The following is a 27373-nucleotide window of genomic DNA, read 5'->3' on the forward strand; positions in this document are numbered from 1 at the left end:
TTAATGAATGACAGGTCATTTTGTAGTGATTTACGTCACTATTATATGTTTAATCAATTTTATGCAAATTTTGATGTTTACGGCCTTGCCATTGGCCAAAACTTAACGTCTTTACACGAAATAACGCCTGTAAACGCAATTACGTGTACACGCGTTATACCGTCTGTATATGGAAGGCCGTTAGGGCCAAAACGTGTTGTACAAACGCGTTAACGCGTAACTACGTGTTAACACGAAATTACGTGTTAACACGCGATTACGTGTTAACACGCAATTACGTGTTAACACGTAATTTTGTGCTGGCATTGAGCTTTAACGCCATCTAGTGGTTGTTTTATAATGATTTTTATTTTGAAATTAATTTAAATTAGGTTTATATTTAATTACATTACAGCACATAAGCATTTTTTAATCTTATTTTTAATTGTATTTTTATATTTCGTTTTTAATTACATAATTACACAAAAGGGTTAATTACACGTTTTTAAAAATGGTATTTTGCATGCTTATACTGTCATTTTTAAGCCATATTACTTTACACACTCATAATTCAACCGCTATCCATAAATATCTGTTAACCCTTTAACCCTCCCCCCTAAATGGAGGTAATGAAAAAATAACTAATATTCTTAGTAGACATGTAATAAACTGCCTCAAGCTGTGTTTTTTACACAGTCCATGATAAATCATTTTAAATTTGGATAAATATTTTAGTTATTTTGCAATAATAAACATTCCTTTAACTTTATTAGTATCTTGGATACATCTCATAACCTTCAGTGTCCACAAAGTAAAAATATATTTATAAATTTGTGGACCCTGGACCACAAAACCAGTCATAAGGTAAAATTTTACAAAACTGAGATGTGTATATATAATATGAAAGCTCAATAAATAAGCTTTATATTGGTATATTGTTTGTTAGGATAGGACAATATTTGGTCGAGATACATCTATTTGAAGATCTGGAATCTGAGGGTGCAAAAAAATCAAAATACTGAGAAAATCACCTTTAAAGTTGTCCAAATTAAGTTCTTAACAATGCATATTACTAATCAAAAATTACATTTTGATATTTTTATAGTAGGAATTTTACAAAAAATCTTCATGGAACATGATCTTTACCTATTTTCCTAATGATTTTTGACATAAAAGAAAAATCAATAATTTTGACCCATACAATGTATTTTTGGCTATTGCTACAAACACACCCCAGCGACTTAAGACTGGTTTTGTGGTCCAGGGTCACATATATATATTCTTCCTGTTTTTTGTCAGATATGTTTTTATTAAAAGGAAATATTTGAACAGTGTACATTTCGTTTTCAGGGTACATTTTTTTTCCCTTTTAAGAAGAGCAAAAAACAAAAGGGAACAAAACAACACTTAATACATATACACATAAACCCCCCCTCCCATCTATTCTGCTCAGCATAATTTGAAATAAAACAGTTAGCAAAGGAAAGTACTCATTTAATAGGACAAAGTGAAGGAAAAAAGAAAAAAATACTAGTGGACAACTAGCCGCATAGTGTCCACATTATGGGATATTTGTCAGGTAGTGGACGAGGGGCAGCCAGACCTTATCAAATTGTGACTCTCTCTTATCCAGGTGGAATCTTATTTTTTCAAGGTGAAGAGTGTTTGTCATTTCTGTGAGCCACAGCTTAAGTGTAGGAACTTCCTTTTTCTTCCAAAAAGTCAGTATTGATTTTTTGGCTATGATCAGACCATAGGAGAGAAGTTGGCGCTGTGCTCTTGTCAACTCTGGTACAGAATCTGAAACTCCCAGTATGATCAACATAGGGTTAGGTTCAATATGGGTACCAAAAATTTCGGAGAACGCTTTAAATATTTCTGTCCAGTATTTCTCCATCTTTGGACAGAGAACAAAACTATGGAGGTGGGTTGCCTCATCTACGTTACATTTATCACATTGTGGGGAAACATTTGGAAAGAGCTTATGGAGCTTTGATTTGGTATAGTGAAGTCTGTGCAGAACTCGAAACTGAATGAGGCAATGCCTTGAGTTAATGGAGCAAGTGTTAATCTCGTCAAGGCTCTGCTGCCAGGTCACATCGGGGATCTGTGTTCCAAACTCATTTTCCCATGCAGTTTTAATTGCAGACATAGAGGGAGGTTGGAGGGTTATTAATGACTCATAAAAGTGTGACACTTTTCTGTTGGAACCCGTATTTTGAAGGAGGCACCTGTCTAGGAGTGAGGGGGAAGCACTTACATACGAAGGTAGGTGGGTACGTACATAGTCTCTGATTTGCATAAACCTAAAGAGGTTGTTCCGAGGGAGTTGAAATTTATCGCATAGCTGGGAGAATGACGCAAAGGTTCTGTTCAGGTAAAGGTCACCAATTGTGCAAAGACCCAAGTCTTTCCACTGTGAGAATACCTTATCTAGTTGGGACGGCCTGAATGAAGGATTCCCAGAAATTGGGAGCAGAAAAGAGAGCTGACTGATCCCAAAGTGTGCCCTAATTTGCTTCCAGATTCTAATTGTACTATGTATAGTAACGCTTCCACGGTAGACAATTGTATCTAGAGCCACTGGAGACAGGAGAACCGCACCCAAACTGTATGGATGGCAATGTTGCCGCTCTATTTGAAGCCAGCGGGGGCATTCGGCCAAGTTATCTAACCACAACGAAATTATTGTCATATTAGAGGCCCAGTAATAGAAACAGAGGTTAGGGAGAGCAAGCCCACCAGCTTGTTTCGGTTTACAAAGGTGAGCCTTTTTAATTCTGTGACTTTTATAATTATATTCTTCCTTTTGATAGATTTATTCCCTATCACAGTTAGCTCAACCGCTCAGTAGAGATATAAGTTAATGGGATAAAAAGAGCCTTTTCATAACACCTTTACAATTTTTTATGATGAAATAACTTTGTGCATTGTTTCGCTGAGCTTTTTAAAGTTCAGTACATTTCCACTCAAGACACCTTTTTCACATTTAATCACAATAAATAACAATATTACAGAGACTGTAACTGTTCTCAGTTGCTAAAGTGTGTGTGTGTGTGTGTGTGTGTGTGTGTGTGTGTGTGTGTGTGTGTGTGTGTGTGTGTGTGTGTGTGTGTGTGTGTGTGTGTGTATTATATACAATTAAGGAAGTGGTTCCAGCAACACACAAGTTTAGTTACATTCTGGTTTGAAGTAGACTCAATACAAGTTCTTTGATGTTTTAAGTAAAAGGGGCAGAACAACAGACTCCCTGTGTGCTGTGTAAGGGCCTAAGGCTCCCTCCAGGTGTCTGTGTGAAATGTATCAAGGTGGTGAAATAGGGGTTGCTGCCAGAAGCTGTCCTTGGACTTAGGCTGTTTTCCCCATTGCTGAAGATGGAGCAGGCAGTGCTGTAGACTTCAAGACCTCATAGTCTTCAATCTTTCAATGAAAACAGAAGAGATGTTTACCATTAGCTTGTGTGAATGAGCAGCTGTTATAAATAAGGTCTTTATGTTGCTACCAGTGATGCACGGGTCAATGTATAAACAACCTGAACCCGACCGACGTTTTCAATAACCCGCCCGCAACTCGGACCGCAAAAACAAGAAGAAGTAAATATTGTACCCGACCCTGACCCGCATGTTTAATATTTGCTACTGTCTGACACCAGCGATTATATGTGGCTATACGGTGGAGATGCGTTCACTGCCAAACATCATTCGGCATTAATTAGGTAATTTTGTCAAAAGAAATGATTGCAAGAAAAATACAGCTTGTTCTTGTTGTGATTTATTTAGATTTTCCTTTATGCAGATTTAAAGTAAACTTCGCTATTATTAAACTATGCTATCCTCTGACACTACTTACTTCTAAGGATTTTGATAAGAAACCACAAGAAACAGGTGAATAAAGGCTGGAAATCGATGTTTAATGTTCAAAATTTATTATTTTAAGAAATGTAAAGCATTTTGGCTGGTTTGTGTGTCGTGTTCTATGAGAGCTGTGTCTGTGTGTTAGTGATGCGCGGATGGCGGTTATATCCGCGGGCGCTGCGGATAATCCGCGGGTCGGGTGGGTCGGGTAATAAAAAAATGCATTCTGATTATTTGCGGGTGGGTCGCGGGTGGATGAGATAAATCAATAATGATGCAAATATTAACTACATTTTCTAAAACTTGAACGTGTTTTAAATATGTTTTTCATCAGGCAGAGACGATTTCATTTGTGTGCGTGTGTGTGTTTGCCTGTTCTAAGTTTTTGGTGACAGAAACGTTGACATTCCATATAAAGTTTGAAGGGAGTTATGCCTGTGCTAATGCTATTGAGCACGGTAATGCAGCGGTGTAGTGCATTGGTCGCTTTGCGTTTACCCACGTCTCTGATGCGCATCATTCAGAAGTGTCCTGCATTAGCCAAAATCATGGCAGTCCAACACATGAATAGCTAATTCAGTCGCATGTTAATACATTGAAATATTCCCTAAAAACACCCAGTAAAGACAGTGATGTGGTCAGGACCGTGGCGCCGGCTTCTTTTGAAATATATTTGACGATTTTGCCTGATGCGTCCATGCTGCCTGTTCATTCTTACGCGAAAGCATGTCAGGCTAGACGCGCAGTGGTAGGCTATAATTATTATTGATTACTTATTTGAATCAGTAGATTATAATGAAAACAATACCTTAAAAATGAAAAGAAGCAGATTTTTATGCTCAGACCTTTCTTAAACTGGTGAACCCCTGTAAACTTCAGTCCAAGCATGCGTTCAAATACTAAGCTCAGAGCGGCTCTAATAGAGAGAAAACCCGACCGATTTCGTCAGAGATTGCGGAGAGTCGCATCCAGATGTCAGTTAACGTTATTCTTTTCTGCATGGATTTGGCTTAAAATCACGAGTGATAAACGTATAAGTGTGCAGCGATTTGCAGATCAGCTGAATCAATCTGCTGTTAACATGAACCATCAATTTATCATATCATCATGCAAAACTAAGAATTACAATAAGTGTAATATGACGATCGGGTGCGGGTCGGGTGCGGTTATCTAAATCAGAGAAAAATATAGGTGCGGGTGGGTGGCGGGCGGATAATTTATTTGAAGCTGCGGATTCGGGTGACGATTGAGCCCATCCGCGCATCTCTACTGTGTGTGTAGGGAGGGGAATGTTTTTCTGAATGTCTAAACGTGTTTAATCTATTTGTCCACATTGTTTTAAACTACTGTACAGCTGTGTGTTGCGATCAGGGCCGTTCCAAGCATTGTTGCGATGTGTTCATTATCACAACTCAAAAATTTGATTATTTTAATTTTTTATTTTTTAAAACGTCATTACTTTATTTGAAAAAGTTAACACGTGTATTTTATTGACAAAATATTTTAGTTTGTTGTGTATATTTTTTTCATTCGATCAGATAACATTTTAAGCTGTCATAACGTGCCCCTCAGATGTTACAATGTATCCCACCTACGGGGCATGTTGTCACGTTTCACTTCCTTTCATTTGGGGTAAATAACGAAAAACGTATACACTGTAAATATAAAACAAAGCAATGTATTTGTACTAGACAAGTGTGAAAATAATGTGGCTAAAAATTGTACTCTGAACCAAGAGGATTTACATAAACCGCGAAATTCAAAAAGTGTTAGGTTGTGCCCCGCGCTCCCCAATGTCAGTGATTCTCCGATGTTAAGAATTATTTTATTTCGATCTACAGTGTAATAAAAGTTAAGAAAAAGATTATCCTATAGCCCTATATATATATATATATATATATATATATATATATATATATATATATATATATATATATATATATATATATATATATAGACTACAAGCTAATTCCCTTTTTCTTAACTTTTAACTTCTAAAAATTATCAAGAATATTAAATCTACTTAATAGGCTAGGTTAACGAATTTTTTATACAAACATAACGAATGCACTTCAAAACAAAGTTTTCATATAATTCAGTAATCACGAATATGACAAAGTAATATTATTTTATATTTGCATAGCTATAATAGTTGTATCAAATGAATAAGGAAATTATAGTGCCTTGAAATTATTATACTTCATTTCATTCGTTTCGCTCTCTGGAAATGTAAAGAAAAAATACAGTTTTTACTTCGAATTCGTTTTTAATCCCTGGTTTTAAACAAGCATTTACATGAGATAATTTATATATTATTGCTTGAATAAACGTTTAAAAATAGTGCTAGACATTTTATAATTAAGGAAATTAAACAGAGGCATTTGAAAAAACAGTGAAATGTGTCTAATAATTCCAAAAAGAAAGAGAAGCATTGGACATATTAACCCATTAACTAAATATTATTCAGCCAATAAAGTGCAGGTCTATGTATTTCATAAAATTGTGTCTAGTACTATATAAATTACAAATGTTTTGATTGGCATCTTTATTTCAAACGACCGCGACACGAATATCATTAAAAATATTTTTGGATGACTCGTAACAGCGGGCACCCGCTCATTTTGGATCAACCCGCGCATCACTGGTTGCTACCATGTTCTGCATTTTGTCACATTTTGTTAAAGTGCCTGACACACCACTGGGTAGAATTTGGAATACATTAGAAATATTCATCTAACATCTTCAAATTACTTGATAACATTAGATACACTAATTTCATGCAATAAAGCAATAACTATTCAACATTTAGTGCAATAATGAATGCCCCAGGATTGGCTATGTTTTTGTTACCAAATAATTGAGATTTTTAACAACCATTAAGTATTCATGTAATAATTGAACAAGTCATCAAACCCCTACTTTGATCCACATGTGACAAGGAGTGTCCTTACATTATATGGTGCATAGACATCAGTTAAGGGCAAAGAAATTAATCAAGAGTGGCTTGTATTAGTAATAACTGAAATCAGAATGTAATATAATTTTAAATACAGGCCTAATAATGACATTTTTAAAAATGTAAAATCAGAGAAAGGTCGGATAAACAAGGAAATGAAATAAATTGTAATATTAAAATAAAGAACACATACTGCAATTAGCGTTATTCTTATTAAATTAATTAATTGTATCTAATCAGCTTTTTCATGAAATATTACCTTGTTATCCTCTTCATCTGGGCAAGCCTGGTTGTTTCGTCTAAAAGTGCGGTCGCTGGATGATTCCTTAAGCCATTATTCCAGCAAAAAGTGTCTTCTGCTGCTTCTGCTTAAGTTGTTTTTTGCTGTTCCGAGTGCTTTATCTTTCCAATGTCCCTGGCACATGATCGCTGCTTAAGTAAACTTGCATGCTCAGCGTAGTACTTGGGTCACAACATCATGAATAATCAAGTAAAACGAAGTGGTGATGTCACGTTGACACTGCCTGTCGTAACAGCTTGTAATCCTTCTTATTACTATTAATGTGCTGATGCGCACGTTCGTATTATTGTTATTATTCATGAGATTGTGACTGAGCACTTACCTCATCTGACGCGCCTATCTTTAAGGAGGGGCTAAAAACTTTTGGCGGCAAGGGAGAAATTTAACGTGTTAACGCGTAATTTCTCTAATTTTGTGCTGGCATTGAGCTTTAACGCCATCTAGTGGTTGTTTTCTAATGAATTTTATTTTTTGAAAGATTATTAATTAGGTTTACATTTAATTACATTATAGCACATAAGCATTTTTAATGATCTTATTTTTAATTGTATTTTTATATTTCGTTTTTATACCCAATTAGCCTACACAAAAGGTTAATTAAACATTTTTCAAAACAGAATTTTTTATGCATGCTTATATTGTCGTTTTTTAGCCATATTACTTTACTGACACATTAAAAAAACAATATCCTGTTCTCATAATTCAACCGCTATACATTTGTTAACCTATTAACTTTCACCCCAACATGGAGGTAATGAAAAAACAAAACAGGATGGGGGCAAAAACTTCTACATTGGAGATGTGTGTCATCCACATCATGTGCAGCAGCAGGTCTTAAAGTCACAACAAAGTTGGCAATTTAAAGAATAAAGGTAACAGAAATAATTGTAGCTATAATATGGGTTAGTCTATATTTAAATTAGAATTTGTGCCGTTAAGGTTGTAAAATGTTTGAAACTTTATTTCTGTAGGGTGAAGGAAGCAAAAGTGGGAGTCAAAACCGAGTATTTTTGCTTTCAAGTCCGAGACGAGACCGAGTAAGCAAAAAATGGTCTCGAGTCTGAGTACTTCAACGCTAGCACATATACCATCCAAGAAAAGCTCATGATTGTTTAACATTTACATTATTAACATTTTGTGATAACTATGTATATGTCCCAAACAGTGTGGAATCATTTCACAGCACGTTTCTGAACAATCTACCTATAATTATTATTTTTGGCCAATATGTATTCCTAATAGATACACATGTCACTATTTTAGTTGAATGCTAAATATATTACATTTCCCAAAAGTTATGAAGCCAAAATGTTACTGGATACCAGGAATGACCCAGTAGTGTTTTATAGGGCAAAGTATAAAATTATCTCCAATCCATAATTCATGTAACACAAAATACATTTGTGTAAGACAGGCCTGATCTTTAAATGCTGTCACAGATTATGACGGTAACACTTTACAATAAGCATACATGAATAATCATGTACTAATGCCTCAATTAATACTTAATTCATCACCTACTAATGATTATCCAAGGTATTAACTAATTATAAACTAACGAAGAGCTATCCTAACTACAACTGGAGTCATATGGATTCATGGATGAATAACGGCAGCCTTAACTACATGTTAGTGCATGTTTGATAGTTAATGCATTAATTAACATTTATGGGTAGACTAAATTAAACAGCCTCTTTAAGAAGGAATAATAAATACTCTGACTTTATATTTAATTAAAATAATTTGAGCATTTTGGCTTCTTCAGCTTTGTCTTAAACATTATTGGGTGTCAAAGGAAGATCCTCTTCATCAAGTGTAGAAAATACAAAATACACTAATGACTGATCTTGTCTGTTTTATGTTCTTCTCTTTCCCTTTAAACTCACCCTATTGATTTATACACAGAATAATAAATAACAAAAACCCAAAACTCACAAAGAACATTTGTAGAAAAATTCCTGAAGAAATGCTCAAACTAGAAAGAGGTCACTCTCCATCCATACAGAACCCTGATGATCCTGCACCTCCGCTCTCTGACTTCTTGAAAATCCACACGGCATCTTGGCACAGCATAACCAGGCTGATACTCACTGTGTTACATGTGTATTTGATAGGAAGTATATCATAAATCATGAGCTGAGTTTAGTGAGTAGTTTAGAGTGATTTCATTATGTTTTTTATGTGTCTGTAAAATAATATGGCTTAAAAATGATAGTATAAGCATGCAAAACACTATTTTGAAAAATGTGTAATTAACCTTTTTTGTAATTGTGTAATTAAAATTAAAATTAAAAACGAAATATAAAAATACAATTAAAAATAAGATTAAAAAATGCTTATGTGCTGTAATGTAATTAAATATAAACCTAATTTAAATTAATTTCAAAATAAAAATCATTATAAAACAACCACTAGATGGCGTTAAAGCTCAATGCCAGCACAAAATTACGTGTTAACACGTAATTGCGTGTTAACACGTAATCGCGTGTTAACACGTAATTTCGTGTTAACACGTAGTTACGCGTTAACGCGTTTGTACAACACGTTTTGGCCCTAACGGCCTTCCATATCTGTACACGTAAAGGCCCTTTCACACGGGACGCGGCAAGCGGTGAAATCGCCGCGCGGCTGCCGCCTTCTCTTCTAGTGGAAGCGTTTTGTGCAGTTGAGGCGGTGTTCGCGACGCGGTCTGGGGGCGGACGTTGCCATAGTTACAGTTGCTTAAAAGTCTAAATAAAACGGAAAGTTGTTTGTGTCATCCTGTCATTAATTATTGTCATTATTATTATTCAAACTTTTGAAAGACATAGTTTATTATAACACCACGCATAATAATGTATTGTTTGGACACTTTGTATTTTTACCTGGCAAACTAACTCGTGTGCTCACCCCAACCAAGAATGAGATTTTAGATGATTCATACAGTTCTGGGAAATCCAGCACACTTAAAACAATCTTCTCCTCTATTTCAACTATCCGTTATAAGTTCAGTTAAATATTCTATGATTGGTTTTTAATAATCCGTTCACTGATTGGTTAAAGCCGACGCGGCTGCCGCTGCCGCTCACAAAAAGATAAAATATTTTTATCTTTGGCGGCGCCTGCCGCGAAGCGCCGTGCCCGTGGAAGCGGCAGGATTTTGGGTGCACGAGCACCGCTTGCGCTCCGCCTCCGCGCCGCCAGCGCAACCGCCCGCGGTTTGCCGCTTGCCGCATGTCTCCCATTGAAAATGAACTAGACACTCGCGACTGCCGCGTCCCGTGTGAAAGGGCCTTTACAAAACAATGCATTCTGGTAAGATCATTTGTCCGACTTTGATCGGCGCTGCAGCCGCCTTTCGATCACGTGTGCCATCAAAGTACCGTGAGAGCAAAACGAGAGCAGTCGCAGAGGTCAGGCGCTGCAGTTGCTTAAAACCGACTGCGAAAGCCTTGATGACGACACACTTTATTCTCATTGGTCAGATTATGTGATGACAAGCACGTCGTGTGCTGCGTGTTTTTCTTAAAAAAGTTCACGTGTGTAATCAATCTTTATATCGAATATCTGATATTCAAACAAAACATTATTGATAAAAATGAAGACTAGGCGATATGGTAAATATATATTCTTATTGTATAAGAGTTAAAAAAAAAAAAAACTGGTCAACCAGAGGCCGTTTTTTAATGGATGTTGTGAGAGGCTTCACTACACTGAATAAACTGCTTATAAAAATTGAAAAATGTCCTATAGCTAACTACAAAACCAAGATACAAATAATAAGCGTCATATTTCATTACATTAAAGTAACTCACATACTTGATATGATCAACAAAAAAGCAAAACGATTGTAGCATATAGAATAAATGATAGGGTAACTTTTTTCTTTTATTTATTTATCTTATGTAGTTTCATTTCTTCTTTTTCTTTATTCCTTTTTTTTGTGTATGTTTGAAATACAGTCTCATCGTCTATAAGTGTCCGACTTGACGGCCGTCTCTTCACTCCTCCCCCGACTGCAAGCGGCTGCTCTCGCCAGCCGGCGGCAGGCTAGTGTAGTGCATCTCGAACGCACCTATTTTTAATAATCCGGCCTTCCATACTGTCGCTGCATGTCGCCAGCCTGGCGACATGCAGCGACAGAAGTCGCGTCTAGTGTGAACGGGGCTTAAGATCTAGTTAAGTCACCTTTATTTTCAAAAGTGCTCTATCAACCTTTTTTTCCCCATGTGAATGGGCGTGGCCATTTATAAATTTTATTGGTCATATTTCCAGTCTCATCTATGACCAGCTATTTTTTGTTGCTTGATATTGCATATTGGTGTCTTACCATCTTATTTCAATGTATTATATTAATTATGAACACACTAGTTTGTAGTGCAAACAGTTTTACTGTTTACTACATGTTGTTATTCTTCTCGTTATTTTCCTATAGAAGATAATGAACTGGAAGTCTCACCCAGACTTCTGCGTTGTAGAAAACAGTGGATACAATGTGGAAAATTTCAATTGGGTTCAAAGTATTTAACAGGAAAATAGAATCAATGATGCAAACCAAAATGAGACAAATACAAAAAAATTCAGTTGTAAATATGGGAGGACAATGGTGTCATTATTCAGCTCCAGAGAGGTCATTGTTCGTTCAGTTTAATAACATTTGTTCATTATGAAACAAGTTCACTAAGTGGCCCTCCAGGACTGAGTTTGGACAACCCTGGTCTAGCATAAATTAAATGCTCTAGCTGATCTTTTTTGGGAAGTTAAACTCCAGGGGCCTCATTTATAAAATGTTCCGCAAAATATGTGTATGTGTGATTCATAGAATGAATGTATGTGCAGAAAACGCACATACGCCTTTCTTTCAGATATGAAATCTATGAATCGCAAATGATGTTGAACTTGCGCACAACTGAATAATTTCAGCTCTCTGCCTTGTAAATGACTCCTAATTAATGTCATTAACATATAAAAGATCACCAGTCATCGTCCAAATCCTTTGATTTAGAACAGTGAGCTGCAAGAACAGCTTATAATTCCAAAAACCTACAGTACTGTGTACACACATCTGTGTGTACGCACATTTTATAAATGAGGCCCCAGAGCTATGACTAAATCCACCAGTGCCATGCTTTAAGGCCCTTCTCTCCTAAGTTGAAGTCAGTGTACTGTTTGTCCTCGAAGAATGCATACTGTGAATCAGCAGGGATATCTGTGGCCAAGATTTTACAGATCATTACAGGGACCATCCTTACTGTCTGCGAATTTCCCCACAACCATACTGGCCATATACCTAGCTATGTAAACCAGTACACTTCCGTCATGGTCAAAGGAAGATGCTGCTGAAATCAAACTGATTGTCTAGTGAATAGTGCATTGGCTGGTCCACCTGCCTGGTGTCTGGTGGATCTGCATATATGGTGCCTGTTTAATCTACTCTATAGTTAGTAGTCACTCTAGCATAGCTGTGTTAGCCAATAATTTACTGGAGAGCTACCATCCTGCAGACTTCAGTTCCAACCTATAACCTATCAGGTTGATAGTAGAGACTCGTAGACCTAAAACTGATGTATTACCAAAGAAAGACATCCAAAATATGTGCTGTTGGTGTGCCTTCATAATCAAAGTTGGGAAACTCTATTAAACACTTTTGGGATGAATTAGAACAGTGAGCCAGGCCCCACTGCCCAATGTTAGTGCTGATGTTCTTGATGTGTCTTAAACATTTACTAACAACAAACGGACTATTCTAGAAGCTCTGCTCACTTTTAACATCACATCTTTCATACTTTCTTCCTTTGGCTCCATTTTTTGGCTTGTAGAAGAGTTAACATTAACTGCTTCAAATATCAGACCATATCTAGACCTCAGAGACAGGTCTAATACAGTGGTTCTCAACTGCACATTTTGTATGTCATTCTTATTTAACACACTTGATTTAGATCATCAGCTCCATGAACAGACCTGAGTGTGTCAGATAAGGGAGACACAAAATGCCCAGGACCAGAGTTTAGATTTATTGCATTATACCTGTCTCTGATAAAACACTTTAACACAATTAAAATACAAGGGAAAAAACAGGGTTTCTAAAAGGAGAGTAAAAATGCATTTCATGTCAACTACCTTTATGCAATTTGTGCAGAAATAAATGAAGCTGTTTTTGTATTTAATATCGCAATGAAGAGTGCAGACCATCAAACAATAAAACATGCATTTTGCCTAAACTGGACAATCAGCACAGTCCAATGCACATCTGTAGAGATCTGTAGAGAATAAGATTACATCTGGTTGTCTAGTTTTTCAAAACATGTTGATGCTGCTACATTATGTCCTTTACAGTCTTTTTATCGCACGTCCAGCTCAGCAAAGCCTGCCACTGGCAATGACGCGGTGTTCTTCTGCATTCCTTTATATTGAGCCAGCCGACCTCGATTAAGCACAGAGAAGAACTGAAATCTGTGTCCCATTTTCTCAGGGTTAATTAGCATGTCATAGCTGTGGATGAACTGCGCTCTGGTGGAGGGGTCATGACAGTTCCTCAGGAGGACCTATAACAGAACGCAACAAAGCAAAGGTCAAGAGTTAAAACAACAACTTAAAAAAAAAAAAAAAGATTTGTACAGGGTCTGTTGTTTTCATACAGATTTTCATTCACATTATAATCTAACCCTAACAAAAAATTTTCTGCATTTTTGAGGTTTTAGGAAGAGATTAGATTTAGCTCACTTCTGGGTACAAATTTATCCTCAAAATATGGTTAAGTAGGTACACACATATAAAAAAAAAAAAAACACAATAGTTTTATTTATTAAATATATTAAATATTACTCCCTTAACATGAAAATAGATATGATTAAATGTGTGTGAATTTGAGTTAAAAACCGTACACATAGTCTTAATAGTGTAAGAATTTGACTTATTGGGGCCCAGGTCAGGAAGCAGACAAACTCTCTCTAGAATTCTCACCGTAGAACAATTTGATGGATGTCAAACTAATAATAAAAAAAAAAAAAAAAACAGGAAATACTACAGATAAACACTTGATACAATCTGGGTTGTTTATCCCTTTCTACTAAATCACGTACTGTCAATTATATGATATAACAATATAATGACAGATTGATAAAATTGTCATCAAACTTGATCAACATCATGCCAAGACACTTAAGATGCTCAATTATTAACAAAAAGCATTTTTCCCCCATTCTTTTTTCAAAATTACTAAAGAACATTAAAAAAAAAACTTTTAAACAGTACCCAATAGTAATTTAAAATATGTTTCACTGGCCTTGCAATCTCAATTTTAAACGGGTGAATCTTACATCAAACAAAACTTTGCTTAGGATGCTATTGGAGGTTATACACAGACATTAGTATTGTCATTCTCACCTGCAAGCGCGAGTCAATGCCCATGTTCTTTAGGAAGGATCTTTGTGTGATGGGTCCCAAGCAGGTCACCTCATTTCCTGTCATTTTCCTCAGGTAACTGAAGTCAACATCTGCTGTCAAGTCTGCCATACCAGGTGCCTCCAAGACATTGTGGAGTTGATGGCCTTTAAAGCCCTGCCACAAAAATAAACTTTTAACAACAAAACATAGTGACTGCCTAACCTAAATTTCAGAAAACAGATCAGTCTCGTGTGGAATCTTGATGGATTTGGGTCTGGAGTTACATCCAGAGTTTTAAGCACTAGTTCTTGAACTCAGGCAGGTGTCGATTTAAAAGTATGCACATTACCTTATTTGTAAATGAAATTCATCTCCAATCCTACTTCTATCGTTTCAGGTTTATCCATAGTTTTTTTTTTATGCTAGAAAAACATATAGCTGCTTTTCCAAGTAAAAACCGCCAAACAAGGTTTACACATATTAAGTTATGATACGCAATATTCAGAGGGTGGGGGACTTTTTTTTTTGGTAGTTCTCCCCATATGCAGAGCCCACCACAGAAATCTCCCTTATGTAGTACTCCCTTTTAGTGAGCCCACAGGATGCATCTCCACCCATTACTTTCCCTTCAGGTAGGGTGTGGTCTCCTTGGTGTTCTTTCCCCACTTGGGGAAACAAACGCTTCCCCAACATTACAACCTGGACTTCTTAGCCATAATTTTTCTTGTTTTTCTCAGAATGAGAAAACTCTCCAGCTAGAGGTGACCTCTGCCTTATATGGGCTCTCCCGGATGTTGGGGAACGAGGCCATTAGTCTTGGGTGTTGGAAGGCTATGAGGTTGAGAGATGCATTTGATCTTGGCACACTGGGCTTGTCAACATCTGCACCACTATGGACTTGTAACGCAGTTCAGCAGCTGTGGCGTTTAGTATAGGGACCCCTAGTGTCGGAACTTCGGCACAACGTTTGACTGGTTAGCTGGCCCAGTGCGTTGTGATTGGTGAATAGGGTTGCCACCCGTCCCTTAAAATACGGAATCGTCCCGTATTTGAGAATGAAATTGCGCGTCCCGTTTTGAATCAATACGGGACGGGTTTTGTCCCGTATTTTTTATAATTTTTTTAAAGCAGCGTCTCATGCAAATAATCACTGCGGTAAAGCCAGCCGCGGTTCATAAAAACACGGTCAAGCCAGCCGCGATTGATTTTAAGTGTGCGCGCATATTACAGTGATTACGGTAGTTTCAGAAACAACACAGAGAGAACGCGCTTGCAGAGCGCTTTTCATTTAGACGCCCAGGACTGAGAGATAATACTACAAAATTCTCGTGAATTTTTACTTACTTATTTATTTGCATTTCTGCTTTAATATCCGTTTTATTTATTGGTGTACTTGACAGTTCTTTTCTGAGAAATGGGACATTATTAGAGTCTAATAAGTAGAAAAAAAAACAATGATCAGTTCTTATTCAGGACGGCCCATATTATATGCAAAACTCATATGAAACCTTTTTTACTGCAGCATTTTTGAGATATGGGACATTATTACATTTTAACGGGGTATATAGACCCCATTTCTAAAAAGTAGAAAAAAAACAATGATCACTTCTTATTCAGGACATCCCATATTATATGCACAACTCATATGAAACCTTTTTACTGCAGCATTTTTGAGATGGACCCCCCTCCCCTCCCCCCTCCCCCCTCCCCCCTCCCTCCTCCCTGCTGTGTGCGAATTTAACTGACTGTCATAAGGACTCAAACACGGGACTGACAACTGTATTTTGCTGCCTTGTGAAAGTGACCATAGCAGTTCTTTTGTCTACTTGTAAGAAAAAATTACAAGAATATATAGTGTACAGTTGGAATGAACATCCTTAACTCAACTTTTATACAGTTACAATCAGTCTTGGGAAGGTTACTTTGGAAGTTTAATAGGTTACAGATTAAATGTAACTGATTACATTTGATAACTTTTTAATTACTTTTCTAACTTTCTAATGAATGTTTTCTACCAAGGCACTCGAAAATCTTGTAGGAAAATATATTGAGGCTTTATTCACATGGCTTTACAATTAAAAACAGCAAACCTGCGTACTTAATTGTAAATCCATGTGAATAAAAGCCCCAGCAGCATATTTTGCATACTTTTGAAATTATGTTTTCTACTGTTACTATATTTTAAACATTAAAACCAGGCTAAAACCAGGTTTAACCATACAGTAGTACTCAACACTGATAACTATCATACTTTCAAAATCCTTCATCACTAGATTTAAGATTTATTAAAAAAACATTAAAGCACAGAAACCATAAAATCAGACTTTGGCACCTCTTTCTACTCAGAGAATCTTCTGAGGTTAAATACTGATTTAAAAGATTTAAGTTTAATAGCTATGGTACTGTTTTTGAAACCAAATATTTGCATAGCTATGACAGGAAACACTGACATCTAACAATGCCTTGGAAAAAAACAGTTAATCTTAAAAAAATAAAGTATAAACATAAACAGAAATAGAAAACAGTTATCAAATAAGCATGTGTCCTATTGTGTGTCCTATACTCCTAAAACATTGGGGTCTCATATATTAGAGCAGTCAATCTGGGAAATTTGGGAAAGAAATCAATTAAATCTGTATGTGTGTGTGAAAGAGAGAGAAAATATTTAGATATAACCCCCTCTGTAACTGTGATTAAATCACAATTAACAAAATTAACAAACCAGCACTGATCTCATAAGACAAAGCCTGAGAGAGATAACATTCATAGCACTTACTCTGAAAGTATCAGTTTTTGTTCCATCATGTCCATAGTCTACAATCAAGGCTGCACCTCCGTCCTCTGCAATCCGACTGGCCAGTTTCTGAACAATGACTCCACCATCGGGACATACTTCCACATGCTGTCTGCCTTCATTATTCTGAAAAGAATAATTCAGTAAAAAACAAGGATGAAACTAAGAAACTTTTTCAATTTTAATTTTATGTTTTTTGAATCATGAATACCTTTACCTCCAGACAACCTGAACTAACCATGACATTTCATAAATTGGAGTTAAATTAGCTATTTTTTTTAATATACACACAGTCATGTTTTGTAATATACCGAAATGTATAGGTAGATGCCACATTTGACCACTCCAGACACACTGACACATATGTCCATTTTGGAACAGTCAATGTGTTGTTATTCAAAATAGAAATCAATGAGTTTCCAAGATGCCAAACACTGCGTAACCTCCAGTTTAAAGCGTCAAAATTAATTGTGTCAGTTTAGCAAAATTGCTGATACTAATAAAGCATCCATGTATACATATCTATGGTTTCACCACTTCAGGGTGTCAGGAACTGGCTGCCGTCACCTCTTTAGCCGGCAGATGCTGAAACTACACCATTGCGATATGTTAATTGTTGCTGAAGTGTTGTGTGAACGTACATATTTGCTATTTAGTTATGTTATTTTATATATTTTTATTATACATTTCTTTTTAACCTTTCTATTAAGAATTCAGGTAAATTGCTGTTTTGAAATGCAAAACAGAATTAAAGGTCCCATATTGTCAAAATCGAAATTTCCTGGCTTTTTTCATGATAACTGAGGTCTAGGGGCTATGTAACTACCATATGAGTTTCAAAACAGTCAATCCACAGTAAACTGCACACAGCCTGCTTAAAGTAGCTGTTTCTTTTCATGAGACGCTGTGACTTCCGTAACGATTTGACGTCCGATCTACTCAATCACCGCCTTCAGTCACCACCCCGAACACCAACCACTGTCCCACCCTCCTTTTGTCAAACCCAGACAAAATCGTGTCCATAACATTGCTAAGCAACAACAACACAGAAACTAATCTAGAAAACCCTGTTCAGTCGATAGATGTCAAAACTACATCATTGCACAGGCTTCAGAACAACGTGAATACAGGTCCTTCTCAAAAAATTTGCATATTGTGATAAAGTTCATTATTTTCTGTAATGTACTGATAAACATTAGACTTTCGTATATTTTAGATTCATTACACACATTTGAAAGTAGTTCTAGCCTTTTATTGTTTTAATATTGATGATTTTGGCATACAGCTCATGAAAACCCCAAATTCCTATCTCAAAAAATTAGCATATTTCATCCGACCAATAAATGAAAAGTGTTTTTAATACAAAAAAAGTCAACCTTCAAATAATTATGTTCAGTTATGCACTCAATACTTGGTCGGGAATCCTTTTGCAGAAATGACTGCTTCAATGCGGCGTGGCATGGAGGCAATCAGCCTGTGGCACTGCTGAGGTGTTATGGAGGCCCAGGATGCTCATCCAGAGTGTTGGGTTTTGCGTCTCTCAACTTTCTCTTCACAATATCCCACAGATTCTCTATGGGGTTCAGGTCAGGAGAGTTGGCAGGCCAACTGAACACAGTAATGCCATGGTCAGTAAACCATTTACCAGTGGTTTTGGCACTGTGAGCAGGTGCCAGGCCGTGCTGAAAAATTAAATCTTCATCTCCATAAAGCTTTTCAGCAGATGGAAGCATGAAGTGCTCCAAAATCTCCTGATAGCTAGCTGCATTGACCCTGCCCTTGATAAAACACAGTGGTCCAAAGTACTTTTTTCGGATGAACGCAAATTTTGCATGTCATTCGGAAATCAAGGTGCCAGAGTCTGGAGGAAGACTGGGGAGAGGGAAATGCCAAAATGCCTGAAGTCCAGTGTCAAGTACCCACAGTCAGTGATGGTCTGGGGTGCCATGTCAGCTGCTGGTGTTGGTCCACTGTGTTTTATCAAGGGCAGGGTCAATGCAGCTAGCTATCAGGAGATTTTGGAGCACTTCATGCTTCCATCTGCTGAAAAGCTTTATGGAGATGAAGATTTCATTTTTCAGCACGACCTGGCACCTGCTCACAGTGCCAAAACCACTGGTAAATGGTTTACTGACCATGGTATTACTGTGCTCAATTGGCCTGCCAACTCTCCTGACCTGAACCCCATAGAGAATCAGTGGGATATTGTGAAGAGAAAGTTGAGAGACGCAAGACCCAACACTCTGGATGAGCTTAAGGCCGCTATCGAAGCATCCTGGGCCTCCATAACACCTCAGCAGTGCCACAGGCTGATTGCCTCCATGCCACGCCGCATTGAAGCAGTCATTTCTGCAAAAGGATTCCCGACCAAGTATTGAGTGCATAACTGAACATAATTATTTGAAGGTTGACCTTTTTTTTATTAAAAACACTTTTCTTTTATTGGTCGGATGAAATATGCTAATTTTTTGAGATAGGAATTTTGGGTTTTCATGAGCTGTATGCCAAAATCCTCAATATTAAAACAATAAAAGGCTAGAACTACTTTCAAATGTGTGTAATGAATCTAAAATATATGAAAGTCTAATGTTTATCAGTACATTACAGAAAATAATGAACTTTATCAATATGCAATTTTTTTGAGAAGGACCTGTATATGAGACCAGTGGCATGTCAACTTCAGCCTTTTTCACACAGCGATTCCGGTAAATACACGGATAATGTTTCCCATGATTTGTTCCGGAGTTGTTTAATTTGGTTCATTCACAGTTGTTTTCCGGAATCTGCGCGTGCTTTACACACAACCCATAAAGACATGTGACGTTTGGATGTGAGATGTAATGCGACGCGTACGTTTCACTAAACTGAAACTAACCTGAACAAACTGTGCTTCAGCGCTGATAGTGAGGAGCTGGCTCTGCCTGATCGCCGCTTCATTCCACTTTGCATGTATTTTTTTGTTGTGAAGAGTCACATGATAACGTGCATCATCACTACAACACTGCCTTTATGGTTCTGGCTTTTGTTCACACAGCGCTCGTTCCCGTAATTTTCCAGAATCAGCGCGCATTGTGAAAGGGGCTTTACTAAAGCAACAGTTATGTAGCTTACTGCATTTGGTGTTTGAAAAAGAAAAAACATTAATGATAATTCTGAAATATCTTGTTGAGTATCAGCAGGCTAGGCTCTCTCTATGGCTCTGGGTTCAGCTACAACGATACATGACCGTAGTTACCTGTGATTGGCCTGGCTGTGCGTCACTCAGAAAACAACAAGCCAATAAGAAGAGGGGCTCATGAATATTAATTAGATGGGCCAAAATCGACCTGTTTTTGACAGAGCTCCTAAAAAAGGAGCTGTAAAAATATATTGAGATGGATTTTGGCACTTATACCGCAAATATATATTCTTAAGGACATCAACAACTAAAATAAACCTCCAGAAATGTGTACAATATGGGACCTTTAAATCTATCAATATAACTTCAACTTTAATTTAATTTAGCCAGCAGCTATATCACCCTGTAGCCCAAAACTGGTCGCCCACTGAAGCTAAGCAGGGTTGAGCCTGGTCAGTACCTGGATGGGAGACCTCCTGGGAAAAGTAGGTTGCTGCTGGAAGAGGTACTAGTGAGGCCAGCAGGGGTTGCTCACCCTGTGGTCTGTGTGGGTCCTAGCACCCCAGTATAGTGACGGGGACACTATACTGTCAAAAAAAGCACCGTCCTTGATGAGTCCGGATGAGACGTTAAACCGAGGTCCTGACTCTCTGTGGTCATTAAAAATTCTTTCGAAAAGAGTAGAGGTGTGACCTCGGCATCCTGGCCCAATTTGCCCACTGACCATCATGGCCTCCTAATCATCCCCATATCTACTGACTGGCTTCATCAATCTGTCTCCTCTCCACCAATAAGCTGGTGTGTGGTGGGCATTCTGGCGCACTATGGCTGCCGCTGCATCATCCAGGTGGATGAGGAGATACCCCTGACAGTGTAAAGCGCTTTGAGTGTCTAGAAAAGCGCTATATAAATATAATGAATTTTTATTATTATTATTAACTTACTTCTCATCTGCTGCCTGTGATCAGCCACATGACAAATGTTCTAAAGTAAAGGAGGGAGGTCTCACCTGTATAAAAATGCTGGAGGCCAGTGTAGGACTGTGGGAAACCACGAATCTCAGTTTTTCTGGACTTTCAGGATCAATATCAACCATCACCTCCCGCCAACCTTTCTCTGTTCTCTAAAAGAAAAAGAAAAAGAAATATTAATTTTAGCATCTAACCTCTAAGGTAATGTTAATATAAATTTAAATTAAATGTTTGATTCATCAATTTATTCAAAAAAGTTTTTTTTTTTTTTTTATTTCATGGGAATACTGAATTTTACAGTCCGGTGTACCTGAAACTTGTGAATGGGTAAAGCATCAAAAAACTCATGTGCAAGGAAGACACTAAAACCTGGCAAAGAAGAAAACAGGCTTTGGTTACAACAAACTAAGAGCTTCATTTCCACTCAAGGAGTGAGTCTGTGTGATTACATGATAGTTTGACGTGTCCGTACCTCTTGGAACGTCCTCTATCCTGTGGTACCAGTAAATAGGCAGGCCTGTATGTGTGGTGCCACTGCGGTAAGCAGGCTGATCATCATTACATGTCTGCGCCTTATCTCCAGTTAGACATTCGGCCTGAAATTGGCTCAACTTTGGGCTGACCTCCACAAGATGAACAGAGATATCCGTCTCACCCAGGACAGCTTTCAACTGACTGAAGACCTGCCATATATGACCAGCAGACTTTTGAAATTCAAAGTGTCCCCACACTTGTAAGTACATAATGCATTCCTTTTGTTACTCTATATTGTTTGCATACAATATTTCTGTGGACAGTGGCACAGCAACCACCTTTTTGGGGAATAGTCACTTTTGGTACATATGAGCAAAACCTTGAAAAACCCCTGAAAAAAATGTTGCAATTTATCCTCACCATGTGCTAACGAGGTGGAATGTGATGATTCCAACAACAGTAATTTATCACTCCTGAGCCAATGCAAATGTATTAATCATGTATTTTTTCCAGTTTTAAAAGACAATGTTTTATTAGTGTGGAAACAAAGTAATCTGTGATATAAGGGATGAATCATTTTTTAGCTTTAGAAAATGTATGATCGTCCTAATTTTTTAATTTTTTTCATAATTATATTGAAAAGCATACCTAATTTTGGAACTATTAATGTAATACTGATACAGATACTGTTCAAATACTTTGTGCATCTAAAACTTAATTAAAAAAAAGTTAAAAAAAACAAAAACTTTAAAAGGTTTCTGATGAGCTTTGTGAGGTTACCATTGTGCTGAAGAGTTTGTGCTTCAGTCCAGGAGAAGACCAAGAAACAATGATAATATGCTGCATGTAACAGCATTGCAGGGATATATATTAGCTGGCTAAGCTGATATTTTAGTTCACATTTTTTGAGTAAAGCATGCATAAGAAATTTAAGGCAAAAGGTTTCCACATATTTGTCTAGGAATGTGAACATGCTGGTTAAGAAACTAAGTACTCAAGTTTTCTAAGTAAACTCATCAGGTAAAGAATGTTGAGTGAACTGGACTGCCACTGATAGAGTTGTCACTGAAAATACTTTTTCTGAATAAGTATAAAATCAATTTATTAGTTTACATTAATTTTAACATTTCTAAAAAGTCAGAGAATGTCCTAGTAGTAAATGCTAAACTTAATATTATTTAAAAATCATTAAAATCATTTACACCAGTGGTGTACAAACTTACACTTGGAGTTTTCTCCCAAATTTCTTTTTTCTTTTACTATTATTGCTAAGGATTTTTTGATCCCTAGTACTGTTGAGATAGATTATAATTATGTATTCTGTATGTTGCAATGGCATTTGTATATCACCGTAAAAGTAAAAATATATATAGGGTGAGAGAAACATAGGGTGAGAAAACAACAAAACAAAGAAAGTAAAAAGTATGAACCTCTGAACCTGAAGAACCTGGAGATTCTGTATACGAGAAATATTTTCAAAACTTTTGCCATGTGTTCTTCAACATCATTAAGCATTATAGACCTTTTTCCTGAGTAAATGATGAGCGCCGCCATTACGAATTCTAACGTCAGATTGAATGCTTTTCTGTTCCGGATTCCATAGGAACCCATTCAAATAGCGTCCATCTGTTTTTAATGTAGCAAACGTCTGCTGCTTCGTGTCATCTACACACTCATTAAAGTGAGGCACTGACAAATGACGGTCATTGCGACATTGCCAAGTGATGGCGATATGGAGCCATATGCTTTTTAAAAACATTTTAATAGGTTTAACATTAGTTTATTAGCTCGGAATATACCCTAATTTGACTAGAAACAATGTAGACCGGAAATGCAAAGCATTCTTTCAGTTAAGAGTCGGACTTACTTCCGTGTTCAGGAAAAACGTCTATAGGAGAAGCCATCATTGTGGCACACAATTTTCCTTTAAACAAAAGTGAAAAAGACAAAGATGACAGATGTTTCCATACCCTGTTTTGCTCACATTTACAAAAGGTGCCAATATTAGTACATTTTACAGCACCTTCCTATACCAGACACAGTCTGACAGGGGGTAGGGTGTTATTAAAGCCAAAAATATTCATTGGAGTATTTACCCGCAGAATGTCACTGGCCAATGAACCTCTACCTGGTCCAAGCTCCACTAACTGGAACATGCTGGATTTCCCAGCTGCCATCCACTCACTGACACACCAGACACCCAACAGCTGTGGAAGACGTAAATATTTTATTGAATGAGAAAATCTTTTTATACGGTTGTAAGTAATAAGTAAGTGATTAAAAACAATGCTTACCTCACCGAAAATCTGACTGATCTCTGGTGAAGTAATAAAATCACCACCTGCTCCAAGCATGTCATTTTTCACATAATATCCCTAAAGAGGCAAACAGCAGACTTTTGGTCTTTGGTGGAAGAGCACTTGCTATCTTATTACCTCTACAAGCGGATGGGTGGGTATATGTTTATATGAATGCCCAGATTCACCTATATGAACTAAAAGGCAAAAAAATTGCACACAGAATGACCAGCTTTTAAAAATTAGATGCAATAGGAGATTTATGATCTTTCCATCTCACCATGCTACTGTTTTTACCACATATTGTTTATTTTGGAGTAATCTAACTTTCTCTGAGCTACAGATAACATATTGTTCTATTTGCTAACATTTTACTGAGCTACTAAAATGTAATGGAAAATCTTAAATAAAAAAACTTGTAGAAATTTAAAAAAAAAAGATATTCTTGTAGACAGAAAAATTCAGACATGGCATATGTCATATACAGAAAGTGGGAAAATGCTGCAAAGGAAAGGTTGTATTGAAAGTCCTTGTATATGGGGATGGTTTAGTAATGTTTTATGCAAATGACTAACCTAATTTACTAAATTCACTAACATTGGAACGAGGTTAAGAACAAATTAATGCACGTACACGTGTTGTGAATTAGGCAGTGTTTTTGTGAGAAGTTATTGTATTACTGACATTATTTGTCTTCTACAATTGTTTTGGGGAACCTTTATTAATTAGTTATCCTAGTATTAGTTTTTGCTGAAGCATCAAAATTAGTAATTGTGAAGTTTCTGTGAGATATCTGAAATGACTAATTAAGTAATAAAAAAAAATATTGCCAATCACCTCTGTTACGCAACTCTGCAATGACCAAAATAATCATGATTATGATTTTTGCCATAGTCGAGTAGCCCAACCAAAAAATGTCTATTCATCCACAGAAATATTTAAAAAAAATAATAATCTTAGGATTTTAACATTTAGTCTTTCAAATAAGGATTTTGTTTCCAGCGCTAATTGTAAGGACACAGAACAGTTCCTTGGTATACAGCATGAAAAGTAAATGTGACATGATACCTACCGCCACTGGATTGGTGAGTGCCTCCCTCATGTACTCAGCTACTGAAATTGGACCCGTGGCAGTAATTTTGGAGATAAGATGTTTAAGGATGGATGTGTTCGACTCCAGACTCTGGGTGGAAGAATTTGAGCAGGATCTGTTTTGCCACATAGTCCACCGCACTGCAATAGACAGCATTGCATCATTACTCATTGAAATATCTGCCTGTACTGTATCTACGTTTGTGAGCTGTGTTTCTAAGACACAAAAATCTTTAGTCTTCTCCTTCTTCCTATTGTAAGCCTTCAGAACACTTGGGAAAAAAAATGTATGTGATCATTCTGTGATACTTTTGCATCTTTTTTTACGCCATGTTTGTTTGTTTTTTTTAGCATATGTACACATGTAACTTAACCAGCAGTCTATGTGCATTTTCTGTATAACAGCATTTATCAGTAATTTGAGAAACGTTTTATTTTTCCCGAGGATGTGTGAGATAAGTATGCAACGTAGAGAGATTATATGACAAGAATGATGCACACTGAAGAATGATATTTCACATAAATTATGTTTGAAACGTTTAGCAATGCACATCATATTGTTGTGGTGTTCTGCGCGTGTACCAACATATCAGTGTATCAGTGATTAAAATAAACTCATCTCACCTTCTGGCATTAGTCGCTTCAGCCTCAGTAGAGTCCTCATGCTGCTCACCTTATTAGATGTACATAAATCACATACTATTAATAATGGGAATGAACAATGACGTGCTACATTTACAAACTATCAACACGCTGTCATAAGTCCTTCATTCTGATTGGCCGAGGTTCAGCTTCTTCTACTTTTGGTTGGGAAACCAACGTAAAGGTGCATTACAGCCACCGGCCACCTACTGGACTGGAGTGTGGACAGAACGGTTCATCTTCTGCTTTTTCTTTTACTTTTCTTGCGGGTTAACGTACATATCATCGTAAAATGTACATACCGCCACCTACTACATCGGAGTACGTCAAATCCAATCGTGTCTTCTCTAGTTATATTATATTCTAAAAAGACCAGTTTCATGTAGAAATATAATAAATATGCCCTGCCAACGTCCAGTTGATAAGGTTATTTACTGTTTCTTGAAAACGTAGCCCAATAGCCCAGTTCCGTTTTGGTAATACTTACAGTTGATTTCCTTAAACATTTTCTGCATTTAAGTAAAACATGCTTTAAATTTGCATACTAAATTTGATTTCTTAATCAGAAGAAAAGATTTAAAGATCATCATTACATCACTTGCGTCATTATTAGGCCTATCACTTGTTCACCAATGGATTCTCTGTAGTGAATGGGTGCCATCAGAATGAGAGTTCAAACAGCTGATAAAAACATCAAAATAATCCACAAGTAGGCCTAATACTAATACTTTCATGCCTAAAGCATTATTTATTATATTATTTTGACCTGAAACAGCGGAAATTAAACACCGTAATTGATGGATTTGTTTCTTGCAAACAGGCAGCTCACCTAAATCACAATTTCAAAAATATTTTTATCTTAACTCATTTCAAAAATGTTGCATTACATCTCTTGCATCTCTTACAGTTAATGGGTGCCATCAAAATAAAAGTTCAAACAACTGATAAAAACACTGCAGTAATCCACATGACTCTCTGATAGTCTGATATTTAATGTCTTGTTAATGTATTCTTTTGCAGCTGATTTAATCAAAGGCTGTGTAGTTGTATGTCACAGTTGGGTTTATGACAGAAAGATTGTATTTTTACAAGTTGAACGCACGTGAACGCCATCACAAAGTCATAATTGTGAAATTCCGAAATTTTTTCAAACCCTCAGTTCCTAAGTTAAAGGTGTGTCAGTAGAATGGCGTATACAGTAGAATAAACAATAAAACTATAAAAACTATAAAGTACAATAAAACTATATAAGTTGCATGTACAAAATACCATAGTATTGTACGATTATGTTATAATATACAGAACCTTCATATTTCATAAAACATAAAAAAGAAAACACACCATGTGCAGATTCTTTATAATTTTGATAAAAACGTAGATTTTTTTTATAGAACAGTACATTGCCATTGCTTCATCCAAATGACTTCATAATTGTAACTTCCCAACTCATAAATACAGACTTCCCAGGAGAACTTGTTAAAAACCACTGCTTGTTGCTGCTCTTTCCTTCAGTAATTCTTTATTTAAAAT

The 27373-nt window shown here is 36.7% G+C and overlaps 1 protein-coding gene across 2 annotated transcripts; it reads right to left on the reverse strand.

Moving 5' to 3' along the window:
• Positions 1–13211: 13211 nt before the first annotated feature.
• On the reverse strand, positions 13212–25964 carry ndufaf7 (NADH:ubiquinone oxidoreductase complex assembly factor 7). 2 transcript variants are annotated; one of them, XM_073816719.1, is made up of 10 exons: positions 25826–25964; positions 25182–25342; positions 24107–24187; positions 23909–24019; positions 21811–22021; positions 21649–21707; positions 21377–21490; positions 17232–17375; positions 14456–14629; positions 13212–13614 (listed from the first exon to the last, which is right to left on the reverse strand). In XM_073816719.1, exons 1-10 carry the CDS (start codon positions 25863–25865, stop codon positions 13411–13413), a joined length of 1299 nt encoding a protein of 432 aa, XP_073672820.1. In that variant the 5' UTR covers positions 25866–25964; the 3' UTR covers positions 13212–13410. The 2 variants fall into 2 exon arrangements, with proteins under 2 accessions (XP_073672820.1, XP_073672821.1); XM_073816720.1 differs by lacking the exons at positions 23909–24019; positions 24107–24187.
• Between the last annotated feature and the right edge of the window lie 1409 nt (positions 25965–27373).

Source organism: Garra rufa, chromosome 13 (assembly GCF_049309525.1).
Source record: "Garra rufa chromosome 13, GarRuf1.0, whole genome shotgun sequence".
NCBI classification, from domain to species: domain Eukaryota; kingdom Metazoa; phylum Chordata; class Actinopteri; order Cypriniformes; family Cyprinidae; genus Garra; species Garra rufa.